Source organism: Haliaeetus albicilla, chromosome 17 (genome assembly GCF_947461875.1).
Source record: "Haliaeetus albicilla chromosome 17, bHalAlb1.1, whole genome shotgun sequence".
Lineage (NCBI taxonomy): Eukaryota > Metazoa > Chordata > Aves > Accipitriformes > Accipitridae > Haliaeetus > Haliaeetus albicilla.
Window position 1 is genome coordinate 10,195,537 of NC_091499.1, and position 13,687 is coordinate 10,209,223.

The 13,687-nt window shown below is 38.6% G+C and overlaps 1 protein-coding gene across 21 annotated transcripts in view; it reads right to left on the reverse strand.

Annotated features, from left to right (window-relative positions):
- The window catches only part of SNAP91 (synaptosome associated protein 91), a 71,215-nt gene that overhangs the window by 34,156 nt on the left and 23,372 nt on the right, over window positions 1-13,687 (reverse strand). For all 21 annotated transcript variants that reach the window (XM_069804771.1, XM_069804765.1, XM_069804784.1 and 18 more), the window contains exons 6-12: window positions 12,319-12,412; window positions 10,983-11,094; window positions 9,451-9,557; window positions 8,066-8,107; window positions 4,681-4,751; window positions 3,273-3,300; window positions 1,157-1,266 (exon numbers count right to left, since the gene is read on the reverse strand). In XM_069804771.1, coding sequence (XP_069660872.1) covers window positions 1,157-1,266; window positions 3,273-3,300; window positions 4,681-4,751; window positions 8,066-8,107; window positions 9,451-9,557; window positions 10,983-11,094; window positions 12,319-12,412 — 564 coding nt within the window. The remainder of the gene's footprint in view (window positions 1-1,156; window positions 1,267-3,272; window positions 3,301-4,680; window positions 4,752-8,065; window positions 8,108-9,450; window positions 9,558-10,982; window positions 11,095-12,318; window positions 12,413-13,687) is intronic.

Here is a 13,687-nt window from a genome sequence, read left to right on the forward strand (position 1 = left end):
CCCATTTCAATCAAGTTTTAAAAAAAAAAAAAAAAAGGAAAAGAAAAGTCATGACTGGATTGTAGGAATTACTCTTAGTTTGGATGACTGATGAAACGATTGAGAGACACATTTTTTTCAGGCCTTAGGACTAGAGCAGTGGCCATAAACACCTCTACTGCAGTAGGTGCCAAGATTACAGTACACCCCAAGACTGGACCTTAACTTACTTCCATTACTTGATAATGACATTGTAACAGATCCATGAGACTTTTACAGTCCTAAAAAACCCAAACAAACAAACAAACAAAAAAACAAACAAAAAACCCTCAAACCAAAACCGAAAATCTCAGGTGGTCCCTAAGAACAGAGCAAATAACTGCTGTGACTGAAAACAGCTCTATTCTACTTCAATATTTCACTGTGCCATGTCAGAAAGCAAAATAACCACATTTCCAGGCAATAAATAGGCATTAGGTAGATGACAGTTGGTAAAACTTCTGTGGCTTAAGCCAGCCAGATACTTGCTTAGGAAACAAGGTCTTGTTCATTTAGAACATTTAAATAATAAACAATAGAAGCTCCTTCTTCAGTGAAATACTTCATCTGACATTTAACTAAAGTTAGTCACGTCTTCAGACTTTTGGTTCAAGCTGAGAGCTTTTACATGTCTAGAGTTCTTTCATTTCTGCTCATTACAATGAGCAACAGCAGTTTGTCCTGGTTTTGACTTGAAAGCAAGGTTTAGATTTTCTCATTGGTCAAATGTTTATTTTTTATTTTAACCTCCAGAAGTTCATTATTTTTGTGCTTCATTAGCTGATCTGAACAGCAAGAAAAAGGAATCTTAATTCAGCAGTTTTAGAAACAGAATGCTGAAGGTCAGCAAAGACTACTTTGGATTTGCACATTACTTCAGTCTATTCAATTAAAAGTGTATGTTGGGAATGGTACAACATCACTACTACACCGAAAGCAAATCAGAGTAGGCACAATTTATTTATTTTTTTTTATTAGAGCTCATTTGTGATCTATACTGGTAGAATAATGTAGCCCATTCAATACTGATGTATACTACCTGTAAAATAAGCAAAATCCTGCAGGCAAGCCTCCCATTACAAGTATGACTTTGGCATCTACATCAAGCTCAGTAGCTCAAATATGCTTTTTAACTTACCTGACTGGAGCAGCTGTAGATGAAGTTGCAAAAAGATCAACTGGAGGAGATGTATCAATAGTTTTTGCTGGAGTAGAACTAGGAGATGTAACAGTTGTGGCTGGAGAAGACTGGAGAAATATTTTAAATATACAAATTCAATATACCAGCATTTCTCCGCATACAACTCATGCACAGATTCACATACTTTAAAAACCCAATTTTGACATCAGGTCTTCTTATCATGAGCTGTTCCCCACTTTGAAAGAATTTAGAGAAGACTAGGCTAAGTTTGCAGAGGGTGGTAGAGTTGAGAAACTCTAAGGTGACTCCACCTCGCAATGCCTGGCTCAAGAGGAGATGCCTCTTGCACGCATTCAGAGCACCTGCAGACACCGGCAGCCAGTCTCGTATGAGCTGTAGTCCCTTGGGTTCGAGACTCACCCAACACCTAGGCAACTAACTCAGAGACTTGTGACCTGGAGTTACCTTACCTGCCTTTTAAAATCCCAATTAGGGTAACTAACAGTTCCTATGTGTCAAAGGATTCTCAGCAAGTTCCAAGAAAATAGCTTGCTCCCCAGCAAACTCTCAGTTTTAAGACCACCCTGAAGATGGGAGGAAAAAAGTATTTTTGTAGGTTTGTTTCTACATGTGTCAGACCCTTCATTTCATCCAGAGTGAAATATCCATTCATCCACAACAGCACCATAGTACTCTAACCATAGAAATGATAGGAGAAAAGAAATCGTTAGAAACTAAGCTAAAAGTGTGTCTGTAAACCTTCAGACTGAAGAGAGTTTAAAGAGCTATCAACAGTGCTAACGGTTAAGTCCTTGCGAAGATATAAAAGACAGCTCAGTCTTTGCTTCATTAGCTCCTCCAATTCTGGTTAAGATACTTTAAGTACAGCAAGGACAGACGCCCAGGAGAGGATATTGCAACTCTTCTGTGCGCTTGAAGACTCAAGTTATCTTGAGGAATGTCAATTTAATTCTAAAAGGTACTATGAGCTTTGTTACAGCATCTCACATGCTAAAGAGATCCTTTTTCTAACAAACGAAAACAAGTACTATGTTTAGTACTGTTTGCCGTTCTGACCACTTCCAAGAAAGAATGGCAAATCTGAAGTGATTCTCTTCTGAGTTCTGTTACTGCCGTCCCATCGTCACAACTCTAGCAGGAGATGGATATAAGCTTTCTAGACCCTCCTCAAGACTTTACTAAGGTTTGAGACTAGAGTGGTCCAAATTCTTCATGTAAATCATGGAAGATGAGGTTACTTAAAGTTGTAAGAACACTTTCTGAGCCATCATGTAGTTCTCACCAACTGCTACGTATTGAACAAGAGAGTCTTTTGGTTGTGTTTTGTGGGGGTTTTTTTAAGGGCTTTTTGGAGGGAAATTTAAGAGCTTTCACTAGAATCAATCATTGAACTGCCTCCCTCAGATTCTGAAGTTTTCATCGAGTTTTTCCTGCACAACACCCGTTACTAGACACAGAACTATGGCACCTGGCAATGCTTCAGGGATACCAGGAACTGCTGTTACTAACACCATAAAGCTCATTAGTTTATCTGACACTCAAACCAAGACAGTTTCACTGGCAACTCTTGCTTTAAATTAAGGTGAGCAGTCTCTCTAATAAAGGTCAATTCTGAAACTAGGTATATCAGATGAAAGTTTTCTTCCTGGCTTTTCACATGAACACAGTTTTAAAAGAGTCAGAACTTCCTCCTAAAAAGCTGCAAATGGAGTGACAAATTTAGAGGAGGAACAGTATGGAGTAAGTTTCTCACTGACATGAGGATTAAGAAAAAGAGAAAAAAAAAAAGTTGAGATAAAGGTATGTGTATCTTTTATGCTTTCACAAAGCGCAACCATCAGATTCTGGCAAAGCTGCTTAGCATCCTGCACTGGTATAACCACTATAGCCCTTTGGATCAGTGAAGCACTTTTTTGGGGCCATTATATACAAGGCCATTAAAAGATGTAATTTTGTCACTTAGGTAGGGCCTAGGTGGCAAAGTCTAAAAAGCAGATTAGGAGATGGAAATTTAACTCTTTATGCACTTAAGATGTTCTAAAGCATATCACCTGAACAAGAATTAACTAGTTCAGCAATTGGCAGTATTTACCTTGCTCAGAGGAGAAGGAGCCCCAGATCTAGAAAAAAAAGGGGGGTTTCAGATAAGTACACTTTTGGAAACTATGTTTCTGGTCATCAAAACTCCTGCAAAAAGACCAAAAACTAAGCATGACAGCTTTCTGAAGATCTCTACAATCACATGCCCTCCCCATTTCTCAAACTTTCACATGCCCCTTTAGACAAGGAATGCAAATTTTTACTTCAAATCTTAAATGAATCTTTTAAGCTAATTGGTACCCCAAGATTATTCTGCCTTTTAAATCAGCTCTACTAAATGGAGAAAAGGCAGAGATGCATGCATATATCTTGCTTTTGGGCCTACAGGAGCCAGTAGGAAAGAGTTACCGGGGCAAGATGTCACCATATTATAAAGTCATGCACTAGCAGCAGAATAACACCAATATGGAAGCAGTTATCTAACATAAGTCTTCTGAGGATGTGTCAGCAAATTTTCAAAGTCTACTGTTCTTTTAAAGAAAGTCAGAGTTACTTTAAAATAATGATATTTAAAAGCATGGAAACAGTTGGTTGGAAAGTCCAAGCTGAAAGTTTTCCCACATGCAAGAAAAATCACACTGAAACTAACTGGCAGAGCCTTAATCTTAGGTTAAAACGTACGTCAGTACATTTGTTTACTTTCATCATTATGAGGTATGAAAATACTGCTACATATTTTTAGAGCTGCTTTGATCTTAGAGATGAAAGGAGGAGTTGAACTTAAACCTGCACCAGTATTGAACTAGCATCCATCCTATAGGCTACTTGAATTGGATGAGTCCTAGGAGCTGTAGACCTGATTAAAAGATCTGGAGCTATGACAGAAATGACCAAAAATAACTCAATGACTATATACAAAAGCAAGCAACAGTTTAGGTACAATTTCAAGACGACATCTATTTCTAACTGTTCAAGCCATCTTAAAAAAAAAAACATAACCATGCCTGCATGCAAGTGATATGTAAACATATGCACTTACCCTTCGCTAAATTGCAAGGAAAGCAACAGTAAAAGAGAAAACACAGGTTTAGCTTAATCCTTCCTAGACTTAGCCATGACAAGTATCTAGTAAGAAGATGCAAAGCCATTAGAAAACAAATTTTGATGATAAAAGCCTCAGCAGCAGGGAAAAACAGTTCCTTCTAGGAGTTTTCCACAGTTAATTTTACTTCATTTTGGAAAGTGTCTTGTTGTTCAGTATGTTGTTTCCCTCCACCCCCCAATAAGAAAAAAAAGTTGCCATTAAGACAACTTTGTAAGGGAAAGGAAAAGCCTAGTCTTACCACAGTTTATTGTACAACTAAGTGACAAAAGGAGGTTGGGGGAGGCAAACCTGAACATCAGCTAGTCTCACATTGTTACTATTATGCCCTGATACATGGTACAACATATATACCTACTTGTTGCCAGGTTTTTTTCCTTCCAGTGAGTTTAGATGTTGCTCAAGGGTCTCCATGAGACTGCTAGGAGCCTTGAAAGCAAAGAGAAAGACACATTTCTAAACACATTGCATTGACCTAAGGATGCTTTGAAATCCAGCACTGATTTCCCTGAAATCCAGCATGTGTATGCTCATGCTGCTATTTTATTTAACTCCACTGTGAAAATAGTGGATTTCCATGCTAGAAGTATTCAGATGAAGACAGCTTTAGAAAGATAATACTGTGTCCACATCTGCAGAGAGAAAACTTTTACCTCTACTAAATAGCGCCTGAAGCCTAAATCCAGGCTGTGCTGCTCATCATGCTTTGAGTCAGTATTAAACATTGACAACAGCACAGGCATCCACAGGGATAATTTTAAGAGTAATAAGTTCAAGGTCATTTTTCAGTTTTGCTTTTAGCCAGACCTCCAACACCTCTTTCATGACCAGGGGCTTAGATAATATTTGCAGTCCAAATAAAAAAAATTAAAAGTCCTTTCTAATGCCCCCAAAAGCAGCTACCTTTGGTTCAAGACTCCCAACACCACAAAACCTTGTAGCTGTTTCTTCTCCAAATGGTAGCCAGGCACAGGTTACTGAGCCCAGCAGCTAACTCAAAATTTGGAAAGATTACTATTTTAGACATCTGCAAAAACTAAGCTTTTTCAAGGCTCCCTGATCTTAGGTTTTATTTGAAGCAACCTTTTTGTGGTCAGACGATACCCCCAGGCATGCATTTGCTGTGACAATGGTAGGTAGGAAAAGTAGTCATAAATGCAAACGACAGTGTGCTTAGCTACTCCAGTATAAAAATAGAGCGCAGGTAAGTAGATTCCTATGAGAAAACCCTTGAGAGATACAGTAGGATATAATAGTCAAGGATTTCATCAGGGTTACCAGTTCATCAATGGTACGGTCTCTAAACGGGAAATTCTCTTTATCAGTCTTTCAAATCAACCACAATTCCTGACAGCAATACCTATGGTGTTTTTCATAAATAGTGTCTTTAATTTCAGGATACACATATGCATCAAAAAAGTCAGTTTACAATGCTTGAAAACGGACTACCTACTGCTTCTGCATACAGTATGCTGAAAACCATCTGGCTGGCTAAATCAGAAGTTTCAGAATGCTTAGTACCTGCTAGTACCAATGCACAGCTAAGTGTACTTATAGTGTCTGCATATTAATTTTGGCATTAAAACTGAGCAGTAAGGTAACTTAACACATGCAGAAATTTAAACTGCTCAAAAAATCCTTAAATGATGGCTTAAGTATGTCGCATGTACATACGCAATGCAGAAACATTTTAACTACTGCTGCTTTTATAAGCATATTTATTCATTTTCAACTAATTTGAGCACAGAAACGAATTTGATTAAACACAAGTGACTTAGTTACAAGAATTCTCCAGCAGCAACAAAAAGATGAGTAAAGGCTCACTTTTGGAAAAAAAACCCAAAAAAACAAAAAACAAACCACATTTATTTCCTGTTACTTTTACACACTTTAAATAGCTTTCCAGTACATTATTCACAGGTTTCTTAAAAGCCAACAAGGTAATACAAAACTCATCTATCAAACAGAATTCACAGAGAAAGCTTCAAAAAGTTTCTATCCAGATGCAACGATTTGGAAATTAAATACTGTCTGGTATCCAATTTGCAACACCGAACATTGCTTAATTTCTTCTAGATACTGCTTCAACATTAGACTAATCTATCAGTCAGCATCGTGGTGGAACCTTTGATATGGCTTCCCCACTAGCTATTTGGAGCAAAACTGCCATACTTCAAGAATTGCTAATAAATAAAAATAAGCCAAGCTCTTCAGCTGCCAAGATGCCTCCTCAGCCTCCAAAACCTTGCGGCCAAACTAGAAAGTCCAAAGATGACAGCTATCAACTTGTATTTCAGTACTGTGACCACCTGTTTGTATTTACAGAGTATGTACACACATCAAGTGTCAACACAGCCAACTTCTTGTGGAATACTGGTGACTATTGCCATGGCTTGCTTTAGAAATTTAGGTATACTATTGATATTATATACAATTATATATTACCTATTAGCTGAAATTCAGTTTTATTATTCACCTTTTATTTATTTCTCACTGAAATACACTGCTTAGGTCTTATACATAATCTACAGCACGTTGCAGATGAGCTTTAGCAAGTGAGTCCCAAGCAGCCTTTGGGAGAACACAGCCATGAGGGACTACCTGAGAAGAGCACTGAAGTGGTCAGGCAGTTGGACTAGATGATCACTGTAGATCCCTGCCTTCCCAAGGAACTATTCTATTATATTCTAAAGCGTTGGTTCATGAGGCAGCACTCCGGTAGCAGAACAGGGCTTGTGCAGTCCCAGCAGGCAGCCTTTCCAGCAGGCTGACACAACACAAGCAGAAGCAGATAAGACTCACAGGAATTTATACAGCATATTTCATTAACTGAGTTTAAGGTGAGTTCTTCTAGTTGAAGGACTTAGTTCATGACTGACTGGACCGTGTTAAAAAAGAGCTCCTGAGGTATAGAGTTAGGTTAACATACTACTTCAGCTATTTCAGAATTAGGTTCGGTATTCCACATGCTGCTAGAAGTCTAAGTTTTCCTCTGCTAAAAGAGTGGCCAGACTTCATAGCCCCATAGCATCTGAAACCCATAAAGATTAAAACTCTCCACTTTCATATTGTATCTCACTTTCAGACTTTAACTGGCTTTTTAACCAAGAGAACCACTATTTTGATGCTGATATAAACCAGCCTTTCAAGAGGCTTTCAATAACTACACATTCATAGGTTATGAATGCATAGGATTTACAACTGTGAAGCAGTTTGGGCTGCTCTTCTGTTCCAATTTTACTGGCATCAAAACTGCCACGAGTGAACTCTTCAGCACGGATCTCTTCCTCCAAGTAAATATCCTTTCCACATTAAGCACAAAGCCAGGCACCCAGGCCAATTTGCAAGTGATATTGAAAGTGGACCAGCACAACAGAATTTAAGCAGCTACAGCATAAGTGAATTTTGATGTTAAAAAGTTTTCATGCATACTGACAGAGGAGTTCAGCAATCAAATCACAACTGCATTTAAACTTCAAGTCCACGGCACTACTGCTAGTGCTGCTCTGAAAGAGCAGAACAGCCTACCCTTCAACTACAGGTCAGAAGTCATCATGAAAGATGTTGTTTTAGTTATATCAGTCTTCAAAACTAGCTTTGGGCAGTTCTTATTTGCAAGTTGGGAGGGCTTTAAAACATTCAGTGGTGTGACTGCCTACCAACATTTACATTCCTGGTGTGCTTCCTAATTCCATAATTCTTAGTTATTACACAGATCCAAAAAGACTACAAGAGAAGCTTACCTGTGTAAGATCAGGAATATCACCTTTGTCAATTCCAACTTGCTGTGGATATAAAAGAGGTAAAGCATAAGTGCATTATTCCACTGCACCAGGCACTAATTTTGACTAGAACTGTGGTATACTCTTCAACATATAATGTGCTTCATCTTTAGAAAAAGAGCACAAAGGTAGCAAGTCCAGATGCCCATCTTTCCATTAGCTACCTTCAACAACCTGCAGTAGTCTTTTTTTTTTTTTAATTAAATATCCATTAAAAAAAAAAACCAAACAAAAAACCAAAGGGATTTACATTCCACCCAGGTAAACTTCATATTGCAGGTCAGGTGGGGCTTTTTGGTCATACACTGTTGTCTCAGAGAGTAGCATTAGTGAACTGCCAAACACATATTATACAGATACATGACTATCCTAATGAAGTTCTCTGAAATTCAGCCAGTGAGCAAATCCTAGAAGACATCACTTAAAAAAAGCTAAAGCTCAAGTCACTTTTTTGTTCCACCCTTCTCTCCTAGCATTTCAAATACAGCAAGATGAGGTCTGAGTCTGCAATCTTCTATTAGTTGTCCTGTTGCTTTGCTATGGCTCTTCAGAGTGCCTGTTGGTTTAGCTTTTGCAGAAGAACAAGCTCCACTGCACCTAGTAATCCTGAGGTATAGTCACTATAATCCCTGTCCTGCAAAGCTGACCTATAGGTGTCTATAAAGTACTTCACTCCCTCAAGCTCAACATTCATATCAGACATCATGTGCCATTCAGCAGTCTAGCAGAGTCCTTCATAAGTGAATTAGCAAAGAAACAAACTTTTTATTCAGCTCATTACTGCCGTCCATTATAATAAAGCATAAAACATGGAAAATGTGCATCTTGTGCCAAGAAACCATCTACCACAAATGAAGGCCCAGCAAAAGAGTTAACTAACCATGTATTATTTGTATTATCCACATAAGAGGATGATAACAAGGATCAAAACCAGGAAAATCTCACATCCCAGTTAACTTGCAGTTGGCTGCAAACACTTACAAAGCAGACTTACAAAATCATTGTGCTTGTATTCCTAATTGCTGTATCTTCCTCTAATGTTCAAACCTGTCCTAGAGGCATGCATTTATTACAGCATTTCCAAGAAATATAGATACGGTTGAAGTCATGTCATCTGTTAAGTTACCAGGAAAGTTGAGGCTGGCTGCACAGTAGAGATGTGGAAGTCCTAGGCAGGGCTTAACTACTTCAAGAAGAGCTGAACAAGCAGATCCAGGAATTTCTATACTCACATTTATACATAGTGAGTCAGATGCTTAACAAGTGCAATTAATATTTTTATATCGGTGCTAAAAAATTCACAAAATACTTAAGTGCCAGACTCCAGATGACTAGAAGTCACTTACCTCCGCAACTTTAAGAAACTCTGATACTCTGGTCATTCGAGTAAGAAATCGTTTGTAGATTTCAAGAGCATCTTTACATTGTCCCTTTTTCATTTCAAAAAATTTCTCTAGAGAAATAATTTGGCAAGTTTCAGTTAAGATGTCTTACATTAGGTCTGCATTCATCAGAAACTCTAGTTTTCAGGAAAATCACATTTCAAGAGTATTGCACTCTATTAACATTTTTCTACTTAGACACTAATCTAGTGGCGTTCCTAGTCCTTAGTAGAATTTAGAAGTTGGGCTTGCTGAGCTGCTAAAGAGTTATATACACCAGAAAATTGCACCCCAACCAGCCATAGCATTGTGTGTGATAGGAACCAGGTTTTTAAAGATAAAAAGAAAGCAGGTGAAGTAGCTACCAAACTTCAAAGTAATTAAGGATACTTAAACGTATATTAATATATGTCCTCTCCCAAGTTGTCTTCTCTCCAAAGAAGAGTACTTTTTCCACTTGAATAGCTCTCTAAAGTTGGTTCACGTCCATTAGCAAGCACTACTGCCACATATTTCAACCTGAACTTACACTTTAAGTAGAAGTAGACAGTGAAATTTCCATCCAATTGTTATGCCCAACACATTTGTATCTGCTGCCTAAGCTTCCCATGCCTATAATTTCAGTCAAAACACCTTGGACTTACTTTTATGAAACCGCCAGAAAGTGTTGCAACATGGGTACAAAAAAATTGTCTGAGCTCTACAGCTCAGGATCATCTTTTTACCTGTTCAGTGTCTGTAACCTCTGTTTCTTCCTGTTCTAGTTGCAGCCAGAGTTTTAGGTCAGTCGTACTGGCCAAGCACTCTCAGTTTTTAGCTGTCTCTATAGATCAGCTGAAGTGCCCACAAGTTTTAATAGTTGAAGCTCATTTTGTAGAGGGTCAGTTACGTTTCCCGCAATTTATGGCAACTCCTCGTTTTAGACTTCATAACAAAGCCTTTTGCAGGGACAGCTTAGGGTGTGTTATGCTGGTGATCACACCAAGCTGTCTGAGCTTCAGAACATGCTCACAGCCTCCTATAGACTTTGTAGGCTGATAGTAGGAAGGGTTCTGGAGGGGATCCAGCTTTGGCAGTCACGCTTTCAGACAGATCAGGAATGTTATTCAGGAGTATATTATTTCATATAAGGCTACCACATAGGATATATAACAGAAGAATCTGGGCATCTTAAAAATGCAATCAAAGAGCAAAAGTTGCTTTGCTAACCTTGCAGGACATATTATGCAAGCTCACACAGCACTGTACACTTCTTTAAGCACAGAGATGCTCAGTGTCTTTATGTAGACATCTGTACAACTTTAAGGGCATATGACAATCCAGCCTCAGATGAACACTAATGTAAGAGGTCATGGCTTTAAGTTTTCTCTCACTTCAGAATAGAACAGTCAAGAAAAATGTAGTTTTAATGAAGGTTAAATAAAAAACTGAAGTGGATCTGAAACTCGTTTTTCACTCACTCATGGTATGTGAGATATAGACACCAGGTTACTTACCTAGTAAGTTAATAACCCCATCATTGTAGCAAGCAAAAAGTTTGATAAGATCTTTAAATAGAAGCATGAATGCAGCATTTATGACACCATTTGTCAGTTCATTTGGATGAACCTACAAATAAAATACCAGTTATTTACAACAGATGTTTTGAATGCAATCAGAAGTTTCAGCTTGCACCAGGTATCTGATGCTGTTATAGATAGAATCAAGCACTGAATACAAGCTTTCACACAAAGAAACCAAACAAAGGTTTCTGTTAGCAGATCAAGGATTGCTTTCTTCACCACTCCAAAGCAATCCACTACAGCAGAGGAATATCCTCATCAACAGTAAACATCTTAGTCTTGACTCCTTCACCTATCACAAAGAGGAAGGCAGAGATGCTATTAACAAAGCTTTAATGAAACTGGACAAAAGATGTCAGTTCACAGCAGAGTTTGACAAAACCTCAGCAGTCTACTAGATAATACAGTGGGGTTAATGATGTCAAAACCCTTCCAGTTCTCACGTTAACTTGGGCAGAAAATAAGTTCTCGTTTATTAAAAGTTCTTTCTTTTAATAAAAAAACCTCCTCTTCTGAGACCACATTTCCTATGCCATTTATGGAATGAAAAACACATTAGCGAGACATGTACTTCTAAGGCTTTCCTCTGAAAGTCGTAGTGGGCCCTGCCTTCCACCTGAAAGCATGTCCTTCTGCCCACCAAGAACAGAAGAACTTCAAGACTGATTCCTTCAAAGACCTCTTTGCAATGTACCTCCTACAACAATTGACTCCTGTTTTTATCCTTAAGGCAGATAAACAATCCCACCAACATTCAAAACATTATAAATATATTGTAGACTCTTATTTCTATGAACAGTCTAGATTAAAGTTTAGCCAATTCAGTTTACAGCTGAAAACCAGATGAAGATTTTGAGGAAGCCAAACAACATACATGTAGTATTTTAATGGCTTTTTCCCTCCCTGCAAAAGTCGGTTGCCAAGAGACAGAAAAAAGATTCTTCAGTCTCCTTGTTTTGTCCATTTCTTCCCCTCACTGATGCAGGAGATGAAACTCCAAACTCTGCACCAGCATTCCTCAATGCCCTGCATTTCCCATGCTGTTCCTCCACCCTGTCCACAAAAATAAGTGCAATCTGCACATTTCATACATATAGGAAAGGGCCATCCTTCACCACACTACCTCAGTGGGACACTGAAAAGGGGACTTTTTGGCCCACATGATGGGATGATCAGTAAAGCATTACCTACAAGGTGAAACGTGTTCATTACACCACAGCATTTATAAGTCACTGCCCAGCATTAATGCTGGGTCAGCTACAATACATACATCGAATTCAAGTAGTGCATCAATTTGTTCCTGTAATATTGGCATACTCTTCAGCAGCTTTTCAGGAGCCATTGTTCTCATTACACCGTCAGCTCTGCAAGAGGGAATACAGATTAGACGCCATGGCATTTCCTCTCTCCCTTCCCCCAAACTGATTTGTTGTCTAAATTTAAGCTTAAAGCAGCTATAATCAATTTCAAATGTTTGAAGCACTGTTTGATTCTCCTGCTTCTCATATCATCAATAGAGCTGGCCTGAAAAATACTTCATCCAGCCATCCTCCGCAACAGCAGGTGAGGAGAGGTTTTGTGTTAAGAGTTACGAATGCAAGAGATTGATCTTTTATGTAAATAAAACACTGAGAGTTTAAATAACTTGACCAGAAATACTGTCACAGAAGTACTTAATGTACAAAGACTATCAGTTCTCTAAGTTTGTTATGAATAACTAATGACAACTCATTGCTGATGTGTCTGTGGTCACTGAAGGCAAAAAACCGCTACAGGTTGGTTGTTTTGTTCCCCCCGCCCCCATCAGGTGCCACAATATATGCATGCCAATTCAGTGACGATTTAAATCAGGGCAATCTTTGCTTAGAGCTTCTTTCCTCAGTATTCCTGGATACTAAATTCCACTACTCCTTCATAGCACTTCCACTGACTTTGACCTGCCTTATCAGTCTTGAACCATTACTCCAACAGGATCACGCAGCGGTGACGGCATTCCTTAATTGCCGCCCGTAGTCTTATAGCAGTCTTCACGTGTGCCTGTTTTCATCTCTGAATATCACAAACCTGCACAACCACCATTAGGTATTGCCCCATTCTGGCCACTTACAGGTATAGCATCTCCTCTCTGGAAATACATACCACTATTCTTATTTTATGCTATACTCTGAGGCAGTGCCTTGTTTTGAGTACCAGAAATAACATGCATAGAAAGCCTGTCCAGGAACAGTTTATAACTGTTGGCTGTGTTGCCTGCTAAGAACTTTGGGTGTTCAGTTTGGTTTTCCTTTGTACTCAGTCATCTTTCTTATGGAAATTGTCTGGAGTGTAACGAAACATCCTAAATATAGTTCAGAGCATTTCCTTCTCCAAATCCTAAACACAGTCTCACTGCAGCACTATTTAATAAGAGTCAGATTTAACATCTAGCACTAAAAGCTCCCAGCTCTGCAAGGCACCTTGCTTTAGTCTTCATTGTTTGCCTTACTACCTAGAGTCTTTCCTCTCCTCCTTGTGCAATTTTTAACCAATTACAAATACTTAAGAACTCCAACCATTTTGGTGTTTCATTGTGGCTAAACAAAGAATGTAAGAATGAAGTCATTGAGACACTAAAATTAAGTGTAATGCCACAAACAAGA